This window comes from Sus scrofa, chromosome 8 (assembly GCF_054392235.1).
Source record: "Sus scrofa isolate SSC_HxYL_T2T_F1_AM1 chromosome 8, Sscrofa_HxYL_maternal_Yorkshire_Landrace_v2.0, whole genome shotgun sequence".
NCBI lineage: Eukaryota > Metazoa > Chordata > Mammalia > Artiodactyla > Suidae > Sus > Sus scrofa.
In genome coordinates this window covers 108,283,869-108,310,293 of record NC_139390.1, presented here as the reverse complement: position 1 = coordinate 108,310,293, position 26,425 = coordinate 108,283,869, and the positions used below count along the sequence as shown (strand labels likewise).

At 34.8% G+C, this 26,425-nt stretch overlaps 1 protein-coding gene across 25 annotated transcripts in view; it reads left to right on the top strand.

Moving 5' to 3' along the window:
• Positions 1 to 26,425, top strand: part of BLTP1 (bridge-like lipid transfer protein family member 1) — a 199,021-nt gene that overhangs the window by 91,603 nt on the left and 80,993 nt on the right. For all 25 annotated transcript variants that reach the window (XM_084972967.1, XM_084972972.1, XM_084972968.1 and 22 more), the window contains exons 38-48: positions 5,439 to 5,590; positions 6,028 to 6,178; positions 6,351 to 6,503; positions 8,133 to 8,373; positions 10,013 to 10,155; positions 12,227 to 12,446; positions 13,162 to 13,320; positions 15,404 to 15,579; positions 18,492 to 18,667; positions 24,876 to 25,582; positions 25,869 to 26,114. In XM_084972967.1, the coding sequence (XP_084829093.1) occupies positions 5,439 to 5,590; positions 6,028 to 6,178; positions 6,351 to 6,503; positions 8,133 to 8,373; positions 10,013 to 10,155; positions 12,227 to 12,446; positions 13,162 to 13,320; positions 15,404 to 15,579; positions 18,492 to 18,667; positions 24,876 to 25,582; positions 25,869 to 26,114 (2,524 nt within the window). The remainder of the gene's footprint in view (positions 1 to 5,438; positions 5,591 to 6,027; positions 6,179 to 6,350; positions 6,504 to 8,132; positions 8,374 to 10,012; positions 10,156 to 12,226; positions 12,447 to 13,161; positions 13,321 to 15,403; positions 15,580 to 18,491; positions 18,668 to 24,875; positions 25,583 to 25,868; positions 26,115 to 26,425) is intronic.

The window sequence follows — 26,425 nt, the reverse complement described above, 5'->3', positions numbered from 1 at the left end:
CTTATGTAGTTCGTTGTCCTCAAACGTGGATGTTCTCTCGTGGATGTGCCATGTTCTCTTCTTGGCTACCTTTCTCTTCTTGCTGTTTGTCCATTCCCTCATTTATTTCATTTCCTACTTCAGCTCCATAATTTGATGATGCTTCTCTTTCCTATAGGTTATGCCTTCATCACCAACCAACCCTTCACCTGAGCTTCAGAATTGTATCCAATGGCCATTTAGATACCATCACTTAGATGTGCTATAGTCACCAAAAATTCAATCTAAAAACAATTTTATTATTACTTTGCTTCACATACCCTATAAATACTTGCTTAGGAGTTCCCATCGTGGCTCAGTGGTTAATGAATTTGACTAGGAACCATGAGGCTGTGGGTTTGATCCCTGGTCTCACTCAGTGGGTTAAGGATCCAGCATTGCCGTGAACTCTAGTATGGGTCGCAGATGTGGCTTGGATCTGCGTTGCTGTGGCTCTGGAGTAGGCCAGCGGCTGCAGTTCCAATTAGACCCCTAGCCTGGAAACCTACATATGCTGTGGGTATGCCCCTAGAAAAGACAAAAAAAAAAAAAAAAAAAAAGAAAAAAATAAACAAATAAATAAATACTTGCTTATTATCCAAAAGCTCCCCCCTCCCTTTTTTAAAGTTCAAGTTCACCTAAACTGTCTTCTATATATTTGTGTACTTAGTGTTTGGCTTATAACTCTGGACTGAAACCTATGGGCCAAATGTACTTGAGAATTCAATTTTTTTTTCTTTTAAAAGGAGAAATATCATTCTTTTATATGTTCTACCCCTATATTGCTATTGTCTTTCCTTAGTGGTAACTACTAGTTTGTTCTAAATATCTTTGAGTCTGCTTCTTTTTTTTTTTAAATTGAAGTATAGTTAATTTACAATGTTACGTTAGTTTCAAGTGTACAGCACAGTGATTCAGTTGTACATACATATATATAAATACATATGTATTTGTTTATAGAGTCTTTTCCATTAGGTTATTATAAGATATTGAGTATAGTTTCCTGTGCTATACAGTAGGTCCTTGTTTATTTTATGTGTAGTGGTATGTGTATATTAATGCTAGACTCCTAATTTATCTCCTCCCTGCCCCTGCTATGCCCTTTGTTTTCTGTATCTGAGAGTCTATTTCTCTTTTGCAAATAAGTTCATTTGTATCATTTTTTAGATTCCACAAACACTGATAAATGATATTTGTCTTTCTTTGTCTGACTTCATTTAGTATAATATTCTCTAGGTCCATCCATGTTGCTGCAAATGGCAATATTTCATTCTTTTTTATGGCTGAGTTATATTCCATTATACACATACCACATCTTCTTTATCCATTCCTCTGTCAGTGGACAAGGATGGTAACTCTGTTTTTAGTTTTCTAAGGAAACTCCATACTGTTCTCCATAGTGGCTGCACCAATTTACATTCCTACTAACAGTGTAGGAAGGTTCCTTTTTCTCTACACCTTGTCCAGCATTTATTATTTGTAGACTTTTTAGTTGTGGCCATTCTGACTGATGTGAGGTGGTACCTTGTTGTAGTTTTGATTTACATATCTCTAATAATTAGCAATGTTGAGCATTTTTTCATGTGCTTTTTGGTCATCTATATTGTCTTCTTTGGAGAAATGTCTATTTAGAGTTTCTCATTTTTTGATTGGGATTTTTTTTTATAGTAAGCTATATGAGGTATTTGTATATTTTGGAAATTAATCCCTTGTTGGTAGTATCATTTGCAAATATTTTCTCCTAGTCTGCAAGTTTTCATTTTGTTTATGGTTTTCTTTGCTGTGCAAAAGCTTTTCAATTTAATTAGGTTTTATTTATTTTTTATTTTTAACTTTTTGGTTGCCCAATGGCATGTGGAGTTATCAGGCTGGAGTCAGATCTAAACCACAGCTGTGGAAACACCGAATCCTTAACCCACAGTGTTGGTTTGGGAATTAAACCTGTGTCCCAAGGCTGCAGAAATACCACCATTGCACCACAGCAGGAACTCCTAATATATATATATATATTTTTAATGGCCATTCCCTTGGCATACATATGGAAGTTCCTGGCCCAGGATTGAATCCGAGCTGCAGCTGGAGCAATCCTGAATCCTTTAACCCACTACGCTGTGCCAGGGATCAAGCCTGCACATTCACAGTGACCCAAGCTGTTGAAGTCAGATTCTTAACCCACTGTGCCACAGCAGGAACTCCTTATTTATTTTTATTTTTATTTCCATTATTCCAGGAGATAGATCTAAAAAAACATTGCTGTGATTTATTTCAAAGAGCATTCTGCCTTTGTTTTTCTCTAATGATTTTATGGTATCCGACCTTACATTTACATCTTTAATCCATTTTGAGTTTATTTTTGTGTGTGGTATAAGAGAATGTTCTAATTTCATTCTTTCGCATGTAACTGTCCAGTTTCCCCAGCACCACTTAATAAAGAGATGGTCTTTTCTCCATTGTGTATTCTTGTTTGTTTTGTCATAGATTAGCTGACCATAAGTGCATGGGCTTTTTTCTGGGCTCTCTATTCTGTCCCATTGATGTATGTTTCTGTTTTTGTGTCAGTATCATACTGTTTTTATGACTATAGCTTTGTGGTATAGTCTGAGGTCAGGGAAGCTGATTCCCCCAGCTTTGTTTTTCTTTTTCAAGATTGCTTCAGAGTCTTCTGCATTTCTATACAAATTTAGAAATTTTTTGTTGTAGTTCTCTGAAAAATTCCATTGATAAGAGATTGCATTGAATTTGTAGATTCCCTTGGTTAGTATGATCATTGTAACAGTATTGATTCTTCCAATCAAAGAGCATGGTTTGTTTTTCCGTCTGTTTGTGTCGTCTTCAGTTTCTCTCATCACCATCTTTTATTTTTCAGAATACAGATCTTTTGCCTCCTTAGGTAGATTTATTCCAAAGTATTCTATTATTTTCATTGTTATGGTAAGTGGATTGTTTTCTTAATTTCTCATTCTGATTTTTCATTTAGTGTATAGAAATTCATTAGATTTCTCTGTGTTAATTTTGTATCCTGCAGCTTTACCGAATTCATTGATGAGCTTTGATAGTTTTCTTATCATGTCTTTAGAATTTTCTTTATTTTCATCATGTCATCTGCAGGCAGTGATAGCTTTACTTCTTTTCTTATTTGGATTCATTTTATTTCTTTTTTTTCCTTGATTGCTGTGGTTAGAACTTTAAAACTATGTTGAATAAAAGTGGCGAGAGAGTGCATTCTTGTCTCGTTCCTGATCTTAGAGGAAATTTCAGTGTTTCACCATTGATTGTGGTGTTGGCTGTGGGTTTGTCAGCCTTTATTATATTGAGGTATGCTTCTTCTATACCCATTTTGTGGAGAAGTTTTTATCATAAATGGATGTTGAATTTTGTCAAAATGGTCTTTTACATCTATTGAGATAATTGTATTTCTTATTCATCAGTGTGTTAATGTGATGTATCACATTGATTTGCATATATTGAATAGTCCTTGCATTCCTAGGATAAATCCAACTTGATCATGGTGTATTATCTTTTTTATATTTTGTTGGAGTAAGTTTGCTAGTATTTTGTTGAGGATTTTTGGGTCTGTGTTCATCAGTGATATTGGCCTGTGATTTGTGTGTGTGTTGTGCTATTGTTTTCTGGTTTTGGTATAAGGGTGATGTCCTCATAGAAGGAGGTCAGAAGTGTTCCTTCCTCTGCAGTTTTTTGTAAGAGTTTCAGAAGGGTAAGTGTTAACTCTTCTCTAAATGTTTGGTAGAATTCACCTATGAAGCTATCTGGTCCTAGATTTTTGCTTGTTAGGAGTTTTAAAATTACAGATTCAATTTCACTACTGGTAATTGGTCATTATTCTCCAGTTTGTGACTTGCCCAGCTTGTGGATATGGAATTTGATTATATCATAAGCTTGCCCCTCCTATCAGTTTCATTGTGGTTCCTTTTTTATGTCTTCAGCTGTAGAGGATCTTTTTTGGTAGGTTTCAGTTTTCTTCATTGATAGTTTTTTAGCATATTTTTGTGCTTTTATTGTGCCCGTGAGAGGAAGTGAGCTTAGGGACCTTCTACTCCATCATCTTGACTGCTCTCTCCTACTTCTTTTCTGTTATATTCCCTAGTTTTGTTGTATTTTATCAGAATCTGTGTATTGGTGATTAAGAGGTACAAACTTAGGTATAAAATAAGCTACAAGAATATATTGTACAACACAGAGAATATAGCCAGTTTTTTATAATAATTATAAATGGAGTATATAACCTTTAAAAATTGTGAATCACTATTTTGTACACCTGTGACTTATATAATATTGTACATCAGCTATACTTCAATAAATACTAAAAAGTAAAAGGTAATATGTGTGAACTATATGTTATGTTAACTCTTAGTGGAATCTGAGATAGCACTACATTTTGACATACTTGAATATTTTTGCAGCATAGCATTAATAAACATACCAGGTGGGATAAATGGTCTCTGATCAGTTCATATCAGATTTTGAGGCCACATTTACAAAAACTGATTTGGATTTTCAGAATATTGTTTGTTTTAGAAATGCAGATACCAGGAATATAGACTTACATTTAGTGTGTGCTAACTCTAAAATCACCAGGGCCTATTGTTCATATTGTCTTGTAACAGGATTTAAAGCTGTTTTCTGGATACTTAATCATTACTTAATTATTCTACAAGAAAATCCCACTCTTGACTTTATTTCAACAAAGACTATCTAAAAGTGAATTAGAGGCCTATAAACAGTTGTGACAGGCAATAGACTCTTTTGTTTGTTTGTTTAATATTATGCTTCATACTTCCCTGCAGTCTGAAAAGTGGTGATTACACATTTAAAAATATTACCCCAATTTCTCAATTCAGAGCTAGATTACTAGCATGTATGATAATTAAGAGTATTTTGTTGTAGAGTGTTTTTTATTTGAATATCGGCTATAATAGTATTTCTTATGGCACTTTATTTGGAAGTTTGAAATATTTTGTTAGAATGGAAAGTATATTGCATTAGGAAGCAGAAGACTTTAATGCTATCACTTATTCTTTTACTTAATAGTTGTATGACTTCTGGCAAGTCACAAAACTTCTCTCACTTTCTTCGTCTAGGGAAAAAAAATACTCTTAAACGTATGTTACTGAATGAAGTGATTAAGAGAAACCCTTTAGTTCTAAGATCTCCAATTTATCGTTTGTTACAATGCAGAGATTTTTCAGATTGTGCTACTTGGAGCTTCAAGGATTCATAGGTATTTCTCAGAATAAAGTTTAGGCTGGGCAAGGCTAATGTTATCTTTTTAATATCAAGGTATTATCTATAGAACTAGATTTGATGGAAAGGTGTTGTGCTTAAAACACTAGTTAACTTCCATGCTGGTGGTTTTAAGGGGCTATATTTTTTATAAGTTTTTGATATCCTTTCTTACATAGGATGAAGGAGTGGAATCTGATGATTTGAAAAAAGATCTACCTCTAATGCCTCCACCTCCAGATTCATGTAGTATGAAATTAACCATCAAGGAAATTTGGTTTAGTTTTGCTGCTCCCACCAATGTGAGATCTCCTACACATGCATTTTCTAGGTAAAAAGTTAAATATAATCATATCCCTTGATTTTTCTTTATTTTAAATAACATAAAATTATTTCTTTGAATTATTTTTCTGATATGTCTAGTATTAGGGTTCCCACCTTTTTTCCATCTTTCCTACTTCATATTTTCTTTACACATCTTCCCAGTTGTTTTATCCTTTTTCTTTTCTAGGGCTTTAGTTTTATTTTTACATGTCACCCTGCCATGAACCTTTTACTCTTTTCACCTTTTATAGGCTTTTATATTTTTCTTACTTTCCTATAAGCTGTTCTTTGCCTTTTTTACTTATATGTTCACAGTTTATCCGCTGGTCAAAGGAAAAGTAGTTTTATATAAATAAAATAGTCACTAAGTACTGTAGGATGGAAGATTATTTGAAATATAAATCTTGATACTTGTTATTATATATATATTTTTGATTTTAAAAGGCAACTGAACCTTTTAAGTACTGCAACTCCAGCTGTTGGCGCATGGCTTGTTCCCATTGATCAACTCAAGTCATCCTTAAACAAATTAGAAACTGAGGGAACCTTAAGAATTTGTGCTGTTATGGGATGCATAATGACAGAAGCGTTAGAGGTATGTCTTTCAACATCACAGAGTATCATTGAAGCTTAACAGAGTTTTTCATTGAAGATGATCCCTTGTTGTTCATCATTGTTGAACAACATCAAATATGCAAGTTCTTAATTACTGAATACCTTTAGAATACCTGTGTCACTCTAAATCTTTTGTTTTTTCTCTTTTTTAGAATAAAAGCGTACATTTTCCCTTAAGAAGTAAATACAACCGACTTACAAAAGTTGCCCGCTTTCTCCAAGAAAACCCTTCATGTTTACTGTGTAATATACTTCATCACTACCTGCACCAGGCAAATTACTCCATAATTGAAGATGCTACAATGGTGAGTTACTGGAACCAGAAAGCTTTTTTAAAAATCCTCTAGCTGTTGAGATGTGTGTGGGAAGTCCAAAAGAGAAATGTGGTTAGAAATACAGACTTATGGACAAGACTGAGCTCAGATTTATGGTTTGGGAGTTGCGAGAATGAAGGTGTTAGAAGCTGTGGATATGGGTGAGCCTTTTAAGGATGATTTATTGAATGAGAAACTAGTGAAGAGTGGGATACCTGAGAAATACCAAAATTAAAGGGGCACAGAGAGATTACATAGAAGTGTACAGAGTGCTGAGAAGGGAAGGGAAGAGATAGAAGAACCAGGTAAGAAGGTCTTGAGAGCTAAACCTATGAAAAATTTTAAGCAAGAGAATAATCATTAGAGTCAGATTTCACAGAAATGTTTAATAAAATAAGGACTAATTAATAATTGAGGGGAGAATATATAATTATGCAAAATAAATACAACATATCTCTGCACTATTAAGATATCTACTACAGAATGTGACACATCCTGGTTAGGGGTTTAGAGCTTGAGAATGTCTTTTAAGCTTTTGGTCAGTAGAGGATACCCAGAAACCTTTAGCTGAACTAGTAATCAATGTCTCAGTAATATTAATGGGCAGTCCCATTCCTGATAACCTCTAATGAAAGAATCTATAGTAAATTATGGACTTGATAAAGGTACTTAAACCTTAGGCTGGTTTGTTAGTTTCTACTCCCATCCTATGAATTAAATACTGCGAGGTCCACAGTGCATGGTCAACTTGCCCATCTAGTCATAGGTGGAGAAACTAGAACAGGGAGAATGGATGGATGCTCTGCCTGGATATTGTTGCCGTGTAAGAGGAAGAAACACAAGGTGACCCTCGTTATTTGAGTCTGGGAATGAAAGTGCAGGCTAAGGGACCTGATGTTCTTGAGAAGGTAAAGGAGTTCATTCCTGCCATCTAGTAAATGGCTCTCTTCAGTCAAAACCATCACTCCTAACACAAGAAATTATAGGAAAGGGGAGAGAGAGGACTTGGGTATTTTCTTCCCATGCTAAGGCTGTAGTAGGCAAATTTTCTTTCTTACAGTCATCACCAGTCACAGTGGAATAAAATATATTCTAAATTATATAATTGTTACTACAGTTATAATACATTTTAGTTTCAGAGCAGTTACAAATCCATCTATACCTAGCACTTAGCTATAGTAATTTATTTTTTATGTTAAGTAGAGGTGGTTACCTAATCTTTGATCAAAATAATTTCATTTGCTCTTTGCTTAAGGAATATCTTGGGTAGCACAAAATACATTTAATTCCTCACTTGAGCAAAACAGGTAGAGTGGATTAAATGTTTCTTAGGGGGAATCCCAGTTTTATTTTCCATGTTTAGCTTGTTTTTCACCTGGTACTGCTGTGTGGTTTATGACAGAAAGATGAAACACTGTGTTTAAAGATTCAGTTCTGTGGTCAGCTTGAAATACTGACTCACTTGTGTAACCTTAGATAAATTACTTAACATGTAACTTCTAGTTTCCTCATCTCTAAATGGTAGTTGTAATATTTAAATGAATAAGTATATGTAAAACTCTTAAATAGTAACTTTTTGTCACAGTAAGATTACTCCTAACCATGTCATTCTTTTCACAGAGTGATGGCCTTCCTGCTTTGGTAACTCTGAAGAAAGGTTTAGTTGCACTGGCAAGGCAGTGGATGAAGTTTATTGTGGTGACACCAGCCTTTAAAGGAGTTAGTTTACATCGACCAGCTCAGCCTCTGAAACCTCAATCAGCTGTGGACCATGAACATGAAGATGGCCTTGGACTGGACAATGGAGGTGGTCTTCAAAGTGATACTAGTGCTGATGGAGCAGAATTTGAATTTGATGCAGGTATTTTTCTAATATATTAGCTAGATATTATGTATTTAGTAACATAATACATGTGATAATTTTAATAACTTCTGCCCCAAATTTGAAAATGTCGTGGTTTAGTTATACCAGTATGATTTGTATTAGTCCAAGTAAATAGTAATGTTGGAATCTTTACGGAGACTTGACTTTTAAATTTAGTTTTGAGAAGTAGAGTAGATTTTTTTTCTCCTAATCTATCCAGTACAATTAGCAGACATATTTGTATAATTAGAATGCTTTGAGTGAAACTCATGAATTTCTTTTTGAAACTTATATTTGTATTTGTCTATTTATCATTCTCTCTAGCTACAGTCGTTTAAAGGAGGCTTTGAATTTTGCCTGTTTAATTCTTTTTTTTTTTTGCTATTTCTTTGGGCCGCTCCCGCGGCATATGGAGGTTCCCCGGCTAGGGGTCTAATCGGAGCTGTAGCTACTGGCCTACGCCAGAGCCACAGCAACGTGGGATCCGAGCTGCGTCTGCAACCTACACCACAGCTCACGGCAACGCCGGATCATTAACCCACTGAGCAAGCGCAGGGACAGAACCTGCAACCTCATGGTTCCTAATCGGATTCGTTAACCACTGTGCCACGACGGGAACTCCATGCCTGTTTAATTCTGAATGTGTATAATGCTTTAGAGGTATGCATTCAGCCTACAAGTCTGTCACCATAGCGGCTCTTTCAGAAAACAGGTTATAGATATGCACTTCAGAAATATACATGCATACTTTAATGCTTTTTCAAAAGTTATTTTTTATTATGATGGTATGTAGTATTCAATTAAAATTTGTGATATTTCAAAAAAAAATAGTAAAAAGGACCATGGAAATGGGACAGTAGTCTTAAAATTAGAGCTTTTAGAATGTTGACACGTAATACTTTACCAAGCTTTTTTTAAAGTTAAAAAAAGACCTTTGTATTTAACAAATGGATATGTTATGAGAAATAGGCTGTTTTATTATTTATTTTGAAAGATTACCAGTGTACTTAAAAATTGAAAGAACAATGTAGTAAACATCCCTTCTAACTATCTGCAGATGCCTAGATTAATCTGTGAACATTCTGTACTTTCTTCAGCTTAATTGAATTTTTTGTTTTGTTCTGTTTTTTGTTTTTTGTCTTTTTAGGGCCACACCTGCAGCATATGGAGGTTCCCAGGCTAGCAGTCAAATCGGAGCTATAGCTCCTGCTCTATACCATAGCCACAGCGACACAGGATCCGAGCCGTGTCTGTGTCCTACACCACAGCTCAAGTCAAAGCCAGATCCTTAACTCACTGAATGAGGCCAGGGACCTAACCTGCGTCCTCATGGATGCTAGTCAGATTTGTTTCCACTGAGCCATGACGGGAACCCTGCTGAATTGGTTTTTGATATCTATACCATTTGGGTGGCATGTCTGAAAGATTGAGTAGGAGCTATCTGTTCTTTTCTTGAGACTGAGTGAGAAGATTGGAATTTGTAGAATAAAAGAGGAGTGAATATTACAGAAGAGGCTACATTAATTTGTCAAGAAATATGAAAAATTGAGTTCAGTTATACCACCAGCAACATTGGAGTTGATATTTCAAAAAAATGATAATCCATAGTCCACTTGCTCTTTTGGACTGTTTTCAGCCACAGTCAGTGAACACACAATGCTACTGGAAGGAACAGCCAACCGGCCTCCACCTGGCAGTTCTGGACCTGTAACTGGAGCTGAGATAATGAGGAAACTTTCTAAGACTCATACCCATAGTGACTCTGCATTAAAAATAAAGGTACCTTGCTGATATTTTCTGTTACAGAGTTGATTTACAGAGAAGACCTAAACTTTTGTTATCTCAGATGTAAACATTAATCTACCCTAAATGTACAAATAGTATTTTTATTTTGAAATTAATGTGATTAGGGAGTTCCCATCATGGCGCAGCGGAAATTAATCTGACTAGGAACTATTAGGTTGCGGGTTCAATCCCTGGCCTTGCTCAGTGGGTTAAGGATCTGGCCTTGCCCTGAGCTGTGGTGTAGGTGGCAGAGGCTGCTCGGATCTGGCATTGCTGTAGCTCTGGGTATAGGCCAGCAGCAACAGCTCCAATTAGACCCCTAGCCCGAGAACCTTCATATGCTGTGGGTGCAGCCCTAAAGAGACAAAAGACCAAAAAAAAAAAAAAAATTTAATGTAATTAGTAACTTTTCGTGTACACAGTTCTTTGAAAATTATATCAGTAGTTAGTAATTAATACTGAACAAGGACTACTTCAACTACGAAGCCTTAGGGCTCTCTTTTCAATTTATTGAATATTGTAATCTCTAAAATATAATATTGAAAATGTTTATCAGCTTATAATTATTAGTTTTAATGAGAGACCTTATAGGTAGTACATGATCAATCAACAGTTTCAGTTAGGCTGTTTCATGGTTTTAATTACTTTTTTTATTTTAAGAAATTAACCAATGCTAGATAAGACTTATGTATAAATAGCAAAGTGGTTGACTGCTACTTTAGTAGCTAGACTGCCTTGGTTTTAATCCTGCCTCTGTCACTTTGTTGCTTTGTGACTGGACAAGTTATTAAATGCACTGTGTGTCAGTTTCTTCACATGTTAAAAATGGAGAATATAATAGTAATCTCCTTCGGAAGGTTGCTGTAAGAAATAAAGTTAACACATGAAAAATACTTAGAACAATACCTGGCACATAGTAAATAACAACAAGTAAATTATTTGTTTTTGTTGTGGGAATTATTTTTTGGTAGTTTCTTTTTCTTAACTGAAAACAAAAGGTAATTTGCTTTGACAGTACGGATATATAATCTTTTTTAAAAAATCTATATATAATCTTAAATTCATACCAAGAGTTCTTTCGGTAAATGGTAATTTTGACTATATTAAAATATAAAATATCTACACAGAAAAAACAATGCATTGTAAACAAAATAGAAAGACATATAACAAAGGGCTGTTTTTCTAATATGTAAAGATTTCCTCCTAATCAAAAAAAGAGCACAACCAAATAGAAAATAATTAAAGGCAGTTCACAGAGAAACACACACACACACACACACACACACATACATATATGTGTACAGTTTGGACTATAAGGCTTATTCTGTTTCTGTAGTACATTTACAAAGTGAGGACACTTTAAATTCTCACTTCCTTCATCCGTCTCACACCTTTTCTTCCTGGTTGATATTTTTTTCAAACCCTCCGATCATATTTAGACATTTGCTGTTAATGTTGTTCTCTCTCAGAAATGTTTTTGAACATTCCTTTGTTTATGGATTACAAAAGTCCTCCAAAATTTTGAAATCATAAGTGCTTTGTTATAGATATCTGCTTTTCAGGATCTTTCTGTCTGCATAGTATTTCTTTGTACTGTTTGAAACAGATCTGGAATTTTAATCTTAGCTGTTGATAGAGATAGGAAAATTCTGTAATTTTTTGGTTTTTTTCCCTCAGAGAATTGCTGGAAATTGTTTTTGGCGTATTAGAGCTCTACAGAGAATCAAGTCTTAACATAGAAATGCATTATCAGAGTACTAAGAGGAGTATATATAGTATTAAGAATTTTGGGCTAGAAGTCTTACCACCAGACTTCCTCTTCAGATTTTAAAGGGAGTTAATCATTGTTAACATTAGGTAGATGATAGTAAATGTTCTCCTTTGTTTTGTACTTTAGAGTTTAAAATCTTATTACATACACGGGAGATTCACCACAATTTCTGGTAGACACTACAGTTGTTTCAATGTGAACAATAAATAGCAGTAATAAAAACAGTATGTAGTTGTGATTGTCAGCAGTCATTTTTATGTGCATAAGAGTGAGCCCCATGTTGTGTCTTTGTAGGGCATTCACCCATATCATTCTCTGAGCTATACCAGTGGAGACACTGCCACAGATTCTCCAGTGCATGTCGGACGTCCTGGAGTGCCCATTAAGGAGAGTCCGAGGAAGGAGAGCCTACTCAGCTACCTGACTGGAAGTTTTCCAAGCTTGCACAACCTCCTGGAAGGGACTCCTCAAAGAAGTAGTGCAGCGGTGAAAAGTAGCTCCCTAACGAGAACAGGTATATCCTTAGTTTTGACAATTTGGAGTTTACTTCTATGGAGAAATTAAAAAAATAAAAACAGGACTTAAGTTTGTTTACATATATAGTTTGGTTTCATAACTTGTCTTTTGTATTATACCTTATCTTTGAAAAAGTATTTTGGGAAACTGTTCTGTTTATACCTTGTTGGTGTCTCATGCCCTTAGTTTGCATTTTTAAGTTGCAGCACTTGCTGTTACTCTCAACCTAGGGTGTTAAGGGATGCTGCCTAGGCCAGCCAACAGAAAATTTCTTCCTATTATAATAAAAATAAATTATTTATTAATGCCTTAATATCTAAGTATCAAGAACATGCAGTGAGATTAAAGACATGTAAAGAAGACATAGTTTAATCTGACTTTTCAAAAATAATTACAGGAGTTCCTATCAGGCTTAGTGGTAACGAGCCTGACTAGTATCCTTGAGGACACGGGTTCAGTCCCTGGCTTTGCTCAGTGGGTTAAGGATCCGGTGTTGCTGTGATCTGTGGCATAGGTCGCAGACCTGGATCGGGTCTGGTATTGCTGTGGCTGTGGCACAGGCTGGCAGCTAAAGCTCCAATTCGACCCCTAACCTGGGAACTTACATATGCCACAGGTCTGGCCCTAAAAAGACAAAAAAAAATTTACATAAATTACATTTTCTACTCTTTAGTACATAATCATTGCTATAATTAATAAAACTTTATTTTCAGGAAATGCAATGGCCACTGATATGTTATCTGAACACCCTTTATTATCTGAGCCATCATCTGTGAGTTTCTATAATTGGATGTCAAATGCTGTGGGTAATCGAGGAAGTGTGGTACAAGAATCTCCAGTTACAAAATCAGGACACAATAGTCTTCCAACAGGTATTGGAATCACATTATTTTACTACCTGTCTAAGAGATACATGTAAAGTTATAATGAAATACTGTTTTTCAGAGAATGCTTAAAAAAAAACTCAAATGTTTTAAGTGCTGTTTAATTGAAACGGGCCCATTTATGAAATACTTTTTGGAAATCTTGCAGTTGAGAGAGTTGTAAGCCATCCCTCAGTGTTCTTATGAAAAGGCAGATATATTAAATGTGAGACTGTATATAATTTAAAGAGTTTAAAACTTGCATTTAATGTGGCTGGTTTAATTTTCAAAACACTAAAAGGAGGTAAAAGAGAAACACTAAGTCAGAGTTCCCACTTTGGCTCAGGTTAAGAACCTGATGTTGTCTCTATGAGGCTGTGGGTTCGATCCCTGGCCTAGCTTAGTGGATTACGTATCTGGTGTTGCTACAAGCTGTGGCATAGGTCACAAATGCGGCTCGGATCCTTTGTTTCTGTGGCTGTGTTGTAGGCCTGCAGCTGTGGCTCTGATTTGACCCCTAGCCCTGGAACTTCCATATGCTGCAGGTGCGGCTGTAAAAAAGAAAAATTTTTTAAAAATACAAAATATAACTACAATATCATGTACCTACAATTCAGAAAATATTTTCAGCTTATCCAGATTCCTCAGAGAATCTAGGAAGAGTATATAAACTAGGATTTATATACTGTTTATGGTTACTGAAATATTTAATTAAATCTGCAGGTGTACTAAAAGGAGTAAAATATGATTCTTGCCCTTAGAGAGAAAGACAAATGAGGAAAAATTATTAGTTAAAAAAAATACTTATAAATAGCAAGAGAACAGGCAGGAAATTCACAAGAAAGTATTGGTGACTGGTTCCAGTAACATAAATGGAGCTACCCTTTCTTCTATTTTTTTCCTATTTATCCAAATTTACTTGATGCCTGTACTATTTTTCTTGTAAAATGCATATATATTTTTAAATCATTTCCCCAATACATTTTTTTTTCTACTGTACAGCATGGTAACCCAGTTACACATACATATATACATTCATTTTTGTCACATTCCCTCTTGCACTGTTGGTGGGAATGTAAGCTGGTACAACCACTATGGAGAACAGTATGGAGGTACCTTAGACATCTATACATAGAACTACCATATGACCCAGCAATCCCACTCTTGGGCATATATATTTTTTAAAAGTTATGTGAACTAGTTTGATCCTAGTTACTGAGGGCAACTGAAATTAATCAGGGTAACAGCTGTTTGGATCACTTGTAAATTCTATTCGGACGAAAATATGAAATTATTGAAAGTGGTTGACATGTGACTACCTACTCAGTCCCCCTCCACCTTTTTCTGTTTTTTGGTTTTTTTTTTTTTTTTTTTTTTGCTAGTGTGTGGACCACTTTTGAATCTGAAACCAATCCTAATTCTGACTATAAGAACACTTAATACATGCTAGTTCTTGGTATTGGCCCTTGGTTGAAGATAGAAGGATGATGCTTCTACCAGCTTTCAGCACTTTTCTGAGCTAGTCTCACTACACGGAGTTTAAATTTCAAGAGAACCAGAGGGAATATTTTCTTTCTATCATAGGTCCTTTGCCCTATGGAGTTAGAGAATAAAGTTTGTACAAAAGAAGGAAGTAGTGCCATTTCAGTTTTGTTCTGCCTGAGAAAAGCATACTTGGGGAAAAATTTATATGTGGGATTCTTTTTCACCTATGATTCCTGCCCTGCTGCAGCTGCTTTGGTAGCTCTGCTGTTTTCTAGTTCTGTTCCTCATTGCAAAGCTAATGGGATATCAAATACTTTTCAAGTATCTTAAGCCCTAAAGTTTTATATCTTGGACTTACTGGCTCTAGTACATACTTGTATGTACTTGGATGACTAATATATTCTGAAAATTCAGCTTAATTTCATTTTTTTATTAATAAATCATGTCTGTATAATAACCTGAAAGTTTTTTTTTTTTTCCGTTCTCAATTTAAATGGTCTGGTAATATGATTATATTACAGGTTTCATAAGTTTACTTTGCTGTGCTCTTTTATGTTGTTTTCATTTCCCAATAATATAGATTTTATTTTTGTACACTTACTGTTAGGTGTTGCACCCAACCTTCCTACAATACCCTCGGCATCGGATTTTAACACTGTCTTATCTAGTGACCAGAATACTTTGGATGGGACACATTCTCAACATAGCACTAGTCAGGATGATGTGGCAGGTGTAGAAGAAGCCAATCAAGGATTTCCTGCTGTACAGCTTGCTGATGCTCAGGTGAGCCAGTCTTTTTTCCCCTAATTATAATTACCCCTTATTAGGCAGTACTTAGCAGCTGGAACCATCATGTATGTGCACCTTGGAATTCTAGTGAAAATTTTTTTTCCTTGCCTGTCCGCCTAAAAATTTCGTGAAAAAAGGAGGAACCTTTTAAAAAGTACATGGGTTAGAGTTCCCATCATGGCTCAGCGGGCAACGAATCTGACTAGCATCCATGAGGACACAGGTTTGATGCCTGGCTCTCTCAGAGAGTTAAGGATTTGGCATTGCCGTGATCTGTAGTATAGGTCGAAGATGCTGTTTGGATCCTCTGTTACTGTGGCTGTGGTGTGTAGGCCAGCAGCTACAGCTCTAATTCAACCCCTAGCTTGGGAACTTCCATATGCTGCAGGTGCGGCCCTAAAAAGACAAAAACAAACAAACAAAAAGTACATGGGTTAATTATAAGTACAAATTAAGCATCTGTATTAAATCAAAGAGTGCCATATAGTTAGTTTTATCATAAAGCAACGTTTTTGTTATTGGGAGACAGAGATTGGCTAAATAACATGACTAGAAAATTAAATTTAATCACTTTTATTTCCTGTAGTCTTTAGTACTGTGTTAAGACTTGAGTGAGCAATGGAGAGGCATTGAAGATTTTAGAGCAGAGGAATAAAGTGCCTAGAACTGTATGTGTAGAAATATTACATGGGTAGTAGTGTGTTAGATGGATGGAAGTGGAGAAACTAGAGGTGAAAAGATGAGTTAATGAAATAGTTCACACAAGTGTAATGAAACTTTTAGCTTATTAGATGATTATGGCTTTGATAAAGTAAAGGAGAAATATTTGTGGAGATGTTACTTAATTGACTAAATGTAGAAAGTGGGGTACAAAATCCTTTGAAATGTACGTTTTAGTTTGAGTGACCAGAAGGCAAGTGGGGGAGTGAAATACGGATATTAAGAGGAGTTATTTTTTTCAGATTGAAAGAGGACTTGAGCATATTTATGTACTTGAGGGGAATTAGGAAACTCCTGATTTAAAAAAAAAAAAGGAAAAAAGGGTAAACTGATAGAGAAAGATGAGAAGTGTTGCAATTTAGAGTCATTTATAGAGAGGGATGCTTTTAGACATAAAAAGCAGATTTTCTTCTGAGAATTTTGGGATGGCAATAAGGATAGTTCCTAACTGTACAGATAAGTTAGCAAATTTGTAGCTTCACTTTTCTCTCACAAGAGGAGGTGATTTATGTTAAAAAATGTGTCAGGCACTTTTAAATTTTCTTGAGATTTACTTCACTAATACATTGGAGTAGATTTTAGGGACTCACTTTTTTTAAAGAGAAAGGGAATAAGTATATTTTTGTTTGTGTGGGCCTGTATACATATCCATTGTATTTATTAGAATCTAATATGCTTTTTTAGCGATAACTATAATATTTTACATGTAAGATTCTAAACTCTGCCAGAGACATTATCATTAAATAACACAACAAATAAACCGTGTAAGGTGATTTAGATAGATGAAAAGGTTGGAGTGAATGTGAAAGAGAGCTTACCACATACCCCCAGAACAATTGCCAGCTAGTACTGAGAGTCTAGTTATTTAGGTTAGTAGTAGTGAACACAGTGATATCATTTCCTCTCATTGTCCTTAGCAGCTCATCTATAGGAGTAGAAGAGGATTGATCCAAAGCAGATGTAGCAAGAAAAATGAGGTGATGAGATGTAAGTTGTTAAAATGGAGTTCAAGCCAAGATTGGCAGGGGATGGGGGAAAGAAAATGATATCACTTGAAACATAGCATTGGTTATCTACATGGCCAAGGAAGTCATTCAAGATGAGAAACTGGGATAGAAGAGAAGAGAACCCAGGTCGTGGTGGGTTTGGAGGAGGCATAAATGGATGACAGAGATTAGGAAAGGTAGAGTGTGGAGTGTGGTTTGAACCTGAAGAGGGAACAGTTTTTCCATTAGGACTAAAGAGAAAATCTAAGAAAGAATAAGCCAAGCAAATATATAAGGGAAAGAAAAGTTCTCAGTTTCCAGTGTGGGTGAAATTGTTTGAAATCTCTCATTCTAGGCCTTCAGACCTTCACAAGAGTACAAACAAATGAGAAGACTGAGAGACAAGTGAAAATGTGGACTTGGGTCTCATTGCATAAATGGCACTTGTCCGTTTTGATCGAATTTTTAAGCTTTAGGAAAAGATCACTAAGTAAGAATGTGAAGTGAAGAGTTAAAAGGGGGTCAGGAAAAGCATTGGATAGATAGCACCTAAATTTAGCCTGTGGAAGGAGGAAAAGGGACCATTTAGCTAAGAATGAATAGTCAACAATTGTAGTGATCAGCTGTTGAGTACTTATAGTTGCTTGTCTCTGGGTGTGCTCTTAGTGACTATAAAATTAATTTAGCTAGATGTTTAGTCTAGCTAAATTAGTCTTATAGTCTCAGCATATATGATATGTAAAGGAAGTTCTTTGTCAGAAAATAAATGTTAAATGACTTTTATAGCCAAGGGATACCACTTAAAAATAGATCAGATAGTTATAGCATATGTATCACAGGAAATTGATCAACTTTTGTGAAGCTTTTATACCAGATTTTTATAGGAACACAGTATTCATGCCTTTTTTAAGAGTAAGAAGTAGAATGATTTAAACTAATTCATAATTTTATTTGCCTTGTGCTTTTACTCAAGCAAGATCAAAGAATCTTTGTCCTTATGATTAATTTGAGGATGAGTGACACATAGTAGGTGATCAAAAATACTGTTAACTTTTTAAGTAAAATTAGAGCTATACCTACTATACAAAACCTTTTTCTTTGACACTACAGTAATAATATGTACTGAGGTAAAGTGTAAGAAAAAAGCCACAGTAAATGATGAATTATAAATTGAACTACTACAAATGTCATGTCTTTTAGGTTGTTTTCAAACCTCTTCTGAGTCATACAGGGATTCAGTCACAGGATGCAATGCCACTTTGCTACCGAATGTACTTTGGGGAACACCTTTCATTTTCGGGAACTTTGGACTGCCTTAGAGCAGATATCGTGGATTCAGACACAGCCAAGGAGAGAAAAGGCAAAAGAGCAAGAAGGTATCTTGAATTGCTCATGTTTTTATGTAAAACTTTGTACAAAAGTTATAATACCTGTTTTTTTAACTTTGCTTTCATCTCATGCTGATGTGGAAATAATTTTAATGACTTAATGAGAAGATAATTTTAACTTAACAGAAATAGTAGCCACATTTTCTTAATAACCTGTTTATGACTAGTTTCTGAGGCTTATTTTTAGGCATATTTTTATAAGATTTTAGCACACTCAGGAGGGTCAGCCAAAGCACATATGTTGATATATACACTTATAATTTATTTACTGGTGCATAGTTTAATTTTTATGATCTTATGGGCTGTAATTGTATATATTTTCCTTAGAATTTATCCCTAACCTCCTTTCTGAGTTGACTTGTAGTAGGTTGTATTTTCTGGGGAATAGAATCGAGGTCATGTGAGTATAGCCATCAAAAACGTACATAAAAATACTAAATATAGCATGATAAAAAGAACCATCCTTTACTGCCATTCTTTATCATCACAGGTAGCTCTTCAGTTTCTTTACTGCTTTAGTAGGAAATAATATCTGCACTAAAAAGATTTGACTAATTTTTTTGAACTTGGAATTTTCCAAGTTGGATAGTCTTGGTACAGTTTATAGGAAGAGTTATTTGCAACTATCTTGATTTTTTCCAATTTCTGCTTTAGCAAGCTGGTATATTAAGAGTAAAATGCACATATATCCAACATATAGCTAAGTGAAATTTATTTTTCATTGGAATTAGACTATTTAAAAAAATAATTTTAACAAAATCAGTTATAGAAAATTTCATGGCAATTTTGTATAGAAAGATATAGCCTTCATAAATTTTGTTTTAGGTGTAAATATCTTAGGATTTCCAGTGACACAGGAACATAAAAATTGCATTGTTTTTTTTTCCACTAAACACAAAATAGTCCTTGCTTTTCACAGTAGTGTGGTACTGTAAGAATGACTATGCAAGCTGAAATACTACAGGTATGACCTTGGTGATGATTAAGATGAATGGGGAAAAATTACCTTTGTTTTGTGACCTGGAAAAATGTTTGTCAAAACATTAAAAATTCTCTTACTGTTCATTGTAACTGTGTAGGATTATAAAGAATATGGTCAAACTAATAGTTTGTTCATATAATTTAAAACATTAGAAACATTGAAAATTAAAGTATTTTCTTTCTTATTTTCTTTCTTTCTTAAAAACTCATCAAAGGGTAGTTTGTATAGTTCTTGCCGGTTTATCATCGTGTAACTTACAACACAGAATGAACATCTTTTCTGTGCCTTGGCAAATGTCATACTTGATTCTCAGTATTGATCAGTGCCCAGTATTTTACCTTTGTACTTTCAGTGTCATGAAGTATCTTTAAGATATCTTTTTACGAGGAAGTTTTTTGGCCACATCACTTTTCCTTGGGATATCTTTGTCCTTTTTGTCACAACCATTTCCTCTCTGTGCCAGTAAGTTTACCGAGTTGCTCTAGCTGCATAACTAGAATTTCTACAACAGAGGAATTGTCAACATTTTCTTTTTTTTTTTTCCTTTTCTGTCTTTTCTAGGGTGGTTCCTGCAGCACATGGAGGTTCCCAGGCTAGGGGTCTAATCAGAGCTGTAGCCACCAGCCTACATCACAGCCACAGCAACGCAGGATCTCCGAGCCTCGTCTGCAACCAACACCACAGCTCACGGCAATGCCGCATCCTTAACCCACTGAGCAAGGCCAGGGATCGAACCCGCAACCTCATGGTTCCTAGTTGGATTCGTTAACCACTGAGCCATGATGGGAACTCCCAACATTTTCATACTAAGTTTTTTCTTCTATAACTCCATTTACTTTTTTAAAATTTAATTTTTATTGAGGTAACATTGATTTATATCATTATGTAGGTTTCATGTGTACAACATTATATTTCTACTTCTGTATATACCACTATGTGCTCACTACCAAAGGTTTAGTTTCCTTTTGTCACCATACAGGTGATCCCCAATTTGCCCTCCCCCCCTTACTCTCAGCCCCTTCTTCTGTGGGGCCACTACTTTGTTCTCTTTATCTGTGTGTTTGTTTTTGTTTGGTTTGGTTGAAATCATATGGTATTTGTCGTTCTCTGACTTATTTCACTTAGCATAATGCCCTCAAGGTCCATCAGTGTTGTCACATACGGCAAGATTTCATCTTCATCTCTTTCTCTCTCTGTCTTTTTTTGTTTGTTTGTTTGTTTTTTTTTTTTTTTTTTTTTTTTTTTTGCTTTTTAGGACCGTACCTGTGGCGTATGGAAGTTCCCAGGCTAGGGATCAGATCAGAGCTGCAGCTGCTGGCCTGCACCACAGCAACACTGGTCACCTTTTTTATGCTGAGTGGTATTGGAGTGTGTGTGTGTGTGTGTGTGTGTGTGTGTGTGTGTGTACACACCACATCTTTGTTCATTGATGGGCACTTAGGTTCTTTTCATAACTTGGCTTTTGTAAATGCCATGATGAAAATATGGATGCATGTATCTTTTTGAATAAGTGTTTTGTATTCTCTGGGTAAATACCCAGAAGTAGGATAGCTGGCTCACAAGGCAGTTCTTGTCTTAATTTTGGGGTGAATATCTGTATTGTATTCCATAGTGGTGCACCAATTTATATTCCCACCAGCAGTGTACGAGGACTCCCTTTTCTCCACATCCTTGCCAATAGTTGTTATTTCTTATCTTTCTGATGATAGGTATTCTGACAGACGTGAGGTGATACCTTATTTTGTTTTTTATTTATATTTCTCTAATAATTAGTGGTGTTAAACATCTTTTCATGTGCCTGTTGGCCATCTATATATATAATTTGGAAAAATATCTATTTAGATCTTCTGCCCGTTTTTAAACTTTTTTTTAATTGTTCTTTAAATATTCCTCTTATCAGATATATCATTTGCAAAGATCTTTTCCCATTCAGTAGGTCATCTTTTCATTTTGTTGATGGCTTCCTTTGCTGTGCAGAAGCTTTTAATTTGATGTAGTTCCATTAGTTTATTTTTACTTTTGTTTCTTTTGCCTCAGGAAGTATATCAGAAAGGTCTTGCAAAGACCAATGTCAAAGAGTATATTGCCAGAGTTTTCTTATAGGAGTTTTCTGATTTCATGTCTTACATTGAAGTCTTTAGTCATTTGAGGTTTTTGGGTGTGGTGTGAGGTAGTGGTCTAGTTTCTTTCTTTTCTTTTTTTTTCTTTTTGAATCTGACTGTCCAGTTCTCCCCACACCATTTATTGAAGAGCCTGTCCTTCTCTATTGTATGTTCTTTGCTTCTTTATCATGAACTAATTTTCTGCATATGTGTAGGTTTATTTCTTGGCTTTCAGTTCTGTTCCGTTGATCTATGTATATCTGTTTTTCTGCCAATACCATTCTGTTTTGATTACTTTAACTTTGTAATATAGGATTATGGTGCCTCCAGCTTTGTTCTTTTTTTTGTCAGGATTGCTTTGGCTATTTGGGATCTTTTGTAGTTCTGTGTAAATTTTAGAATTCTTTGTCCTGTTGCAGTGAAAAATGTTATTGTGATTTTGATAAGGATTGTGTTGAATCTGTAGATTGCTTTAGGTAACATGGACATTTTAACAGTGTTAATTCTTCTGGTCTATTAGTACAGATATCTTCCTCTTTATTCGTGTCTTCAGTTTCAACACTGTCTTATAGTTTTTGGTGTACAGGTCTTTCATGCCCTTGGTTTAATATATTCCTAGGTAATTTATTCTTTTTGTTTTGATTGTAAATGGGGTCGTTTTCTTAATTTCTCTTTCTGTTAACTCACTGTTAGCATATAGAAAGAAGATAACAAAGTTTTAAGTGTTTATTTTATACCCTGTGACTTTCCATTTACTTCTAATTGAATTTCATCACCAGTATTATCATTTTTCTGTTTTGTTGCACTTTCATCTTTGCTGTCCAGTTCTCTCTTGATTAACCATTTTTCTAAAATGTCATATGAATTTATCACAAGAAGGCAGTACAACTACATGCTCTACTGTCTGTGTGTAAAGTGAATAACAAATGTGCATTGAGCAATCACTGACAGACTGGCAGAAGTGATGTGCCTGGTCAATGACTATGAGTTATATCTATTATTTATATAGTGATTTGTGGACCAAAGAGCTAGCAACAAGTTTATACTATATGCTGTTACTCACAGTGAATTATAAATAAAATTTGAACCATGTTTTTGGGGTCTAGTGTTACTTAACTGTAAATTTTGGTAACTGAAGTCCATTCCATTGGAATCATCAAATCCAGACACTGAAACATTAATGCCTGCTTATGCTCCTTGATTAGAGTTTAAAATTCTTAGTTAAATTTGTATTTCTAGTTGCAGTAGCCAACTTTCATATACATGTATTTTTAATAATGTATATAATATACATTAAAATGTAAAATATATAAAATGGTGTGTATATACATATAGTATATATATCATCATAAATATAATTAGGTTATGCATAATTATATAATATGATTAAATACATTAGATTATATTGCCAGCAGGCTACACCTTCATCTGACCACACATCGCTTTTTATGTTCCCAGAGAAATTCTTCAAGTGCCTTTGAACTTACTGTCTTTGGTCTAGCCGAACCTAACATTCCTTTTAATTTTTCTATGCTCACACCAGCTCTGAGTGTTCTACATTTCTATTAGTAGCTATGGTTTTGCTTTTGTTTCTCAGATCTCCTGTAACTCCGCCTTAAACTCTTATTTATTGGGAAACCTTTGTCACAGTATATGTTTCCTGGTCATTGATTTCAGTCCTATCAGGGCTTTTTTTTTTTTTGTAGCACATTGTCCATTCTGCTAATTATTATACATTACTGTTGGATTTTTGCCTTCTTGTGTAAACATGTTTAACTCTCTTAGCCTATGAAGCCAGAAAAAATTATTAAATCATTTAACATAGGTCCTGGCATGTAGTAAGTCCTCAGAAATATTAGTTTTCTTATATCTTTGCTGTCTCCAATTAAAGTAGTTGAAAATATTAGGGACTTAATATATATTTAATTTTATTTTTAGTTTTAACCTGTCTGGCTGATTTGCCTTAAATGACTGCTTCATTAAATGCCCAGATTTTTTTTTTTTTTTAACTTGGATCTCTTTAAGACTTTCTTGCCTCTCTTACATGTTTTCAGTTCTTCTTTTTGCAGATGTGGATTATTTTAATCTCTTTTGAGTCTCTCTCCTATATGTTCTAATTCTCATAATCTAGTTTTTCCTTCTCTGCACACTTAGCATTGATTGTAGGCTTTTTCTGAGCTTATACCTTTTCTTGAATTATACTACAAAATGGAATTTTTATTAAATACTGATATTCATTAAGGAATTATGAGTCTCTTAATTATAAATTCTTGAAGTTAAATTGAGAACATCAAAGCTACTTTGGGGTTTTTTGTTGTTCAATAGAAAAAAATACCCTGTTTAATTTGACCTATATGGCTACACATTCGTATTTTACATGGAAGAAAAGGGGGAAAAATACCTTTTTATAGTTTTGGTGCTTGAGGGTTATTGTAATTAGTAGTTGGTTTATGGAAATCTGAGATATTTTGACTTTTTTTATACATTTATACATTTTTTTATACTTTTACCTGAAAATTTTTATATAAGCAGAGGATTTGCCACATTAATTTCTGTATAGGTTTTAAGTTCTGTTGTGTGCATTTCTCATATTTCAGTTGCTTTTCTCAGCACTTTTTCTTTGTTTTTTTTATTTTTTTTTGAATGATTTATTTATTTTTGGCCACGCTTACAGCATGTGAAAGTTCCTGGACCTAGGATTAAACCTATGCCACAGCAGTGACAACGTTGAATCCTTAAATTAAACCCCATATATTTAAGAGAAGAGGAGAGACTGGTTAAGGGAGGTATTCTAGTTGACCTTTTATTGACTTTAAATTCTGATACCATTGGGGTGTGTATTCAGATGGCAAGAAAAATTGTTTTATCATTTCACTAAAATCATTAATGCAAGTCTGATTTTGACTAGTTATAGATTAAGATCAGAAGGAAGACTTAAGGTCCAGTTTCAACTTAGGAAAAAGCGTATTCTACTTAATTTCTTACTTAAAATGATTTAAGTAGATTTTAACATACTTCAGTTTGGAGATTATTTTGCCTATACATTAATAAATATTGTGTGGTTCTGAACAAAAATAAATAAAACTTTATCTTTTTTTGTTCACATTTTTAGGCAAGGCCATGTGAATCTTCCTCCACTTGAGTTCAAACCAGCATTAATGTTGGAAACCTTTAGCATCAGCGCTGTTGTCATGGAAAAGTCTGTGTGTACCCCTCAGAACTCCACCAGTGCTCTTTCTTTTCATGATCTCAACAAGCGTTATTACAATACCTTTCACTGTAACTTTACTATTTCCTGTCAGTCAATAAGTCAGCATGTAGATATGGCTTTAGTTCGTCTTATTCATCAATTTAGTACAATGATAGATGACATCAAAGCGACTCAGACTGACATTAAACTTAGCAGATACACAGCTGGATCAGCTTCCCCAACGCCTACCTTCAAAACCAGAAAACATCGGGATTTTCGCTCATCTGACTTCAGCCGCAGTTCTAGAGGAAGTCTTAATGGTGGCAATAGAGTAAATAATGCAAAGAACAAACGGACCAACAACGAGAATAATAAAAAAGAATCTCGAAACAAAAATTCATTAGGAAGATCTGAAAGAAGAACTTCAAAAGTGTCTAGGAAAGGTTCAAAAGATGTGGTGGATCATATGACTATACATATGGATGACTCTGATTCAATTACAGTGTCGGAACAAAGTGAGCCTTCAGCTGAGTGCTGGCAGAATATGTATAAATTGCTTAACTTCTACTCACTTATCTCTGACCCAACAGGAATATTGGAAAAATCTTCAGAAACATTTGGACCAGCAGGTAATGGAAATTTTTGTATTTAAAAAATTTTCCTTCCTAACCCTCACACAGTATGCTCTTAAAGAATGCATTCAGATGGACCTGCTTTCAGATATCTGACTCTGCTACTTATTTTCAAATATGACCATGGGAAAATGTTGAAAATTTTAAAAATATCATTTTGGTGGAGAGGACCTAGAGGGCTAGTTTGGAATGTGAAGGAAGGGAAGATAAGGTGATGTTTGGAGCATCCTTCTATTTTGCAGTTTTCACATCTTAACCCATGTATTTCCATTTACTTATAAAGGAGTTCGGAGCCCTACAGAGCCAACATGTAAAGTTGTGTTTGAGAATGAACAAGACAGTAACAGTTTGACTAAGACGCAGAGGAAACGCAGCTTGGTAACTGCTGAACCTCAGCATGTTACTCTAATAGTGTTTGGGATTGGCATGGTGAACCGCACGCACCTGGAGGCAGACATTGGCGGGCTAACAATGGAATCGGAACTGAAGAGGATCCATGGCAGCTTTACACTTAAGGAAAAAATGAAAGGTATGGTGATATTCCAATACTTTGGTGCCACTTTTTTGAAGAAAGGCAATGCCATGTCTTGTAAATTGCTGCTTGGCAATTTTTCTTCAGAAAATAGAGCTTCCTATTTATACAGATGAAGAGTGTTAGTTTATATAATTTTCATATTCTTAATGTTTTTAAAAATATTCTAAGTCTTCTGTACTTCTGAGATTTAAAATGTCATTCTGTTTAATGTCATTAGTCTCTTTAATGCATGAATGACATGTTACATTATATACTCAACATTATTTCAGTTTTGACATATAACACATATGTATATGTAAGTGCAT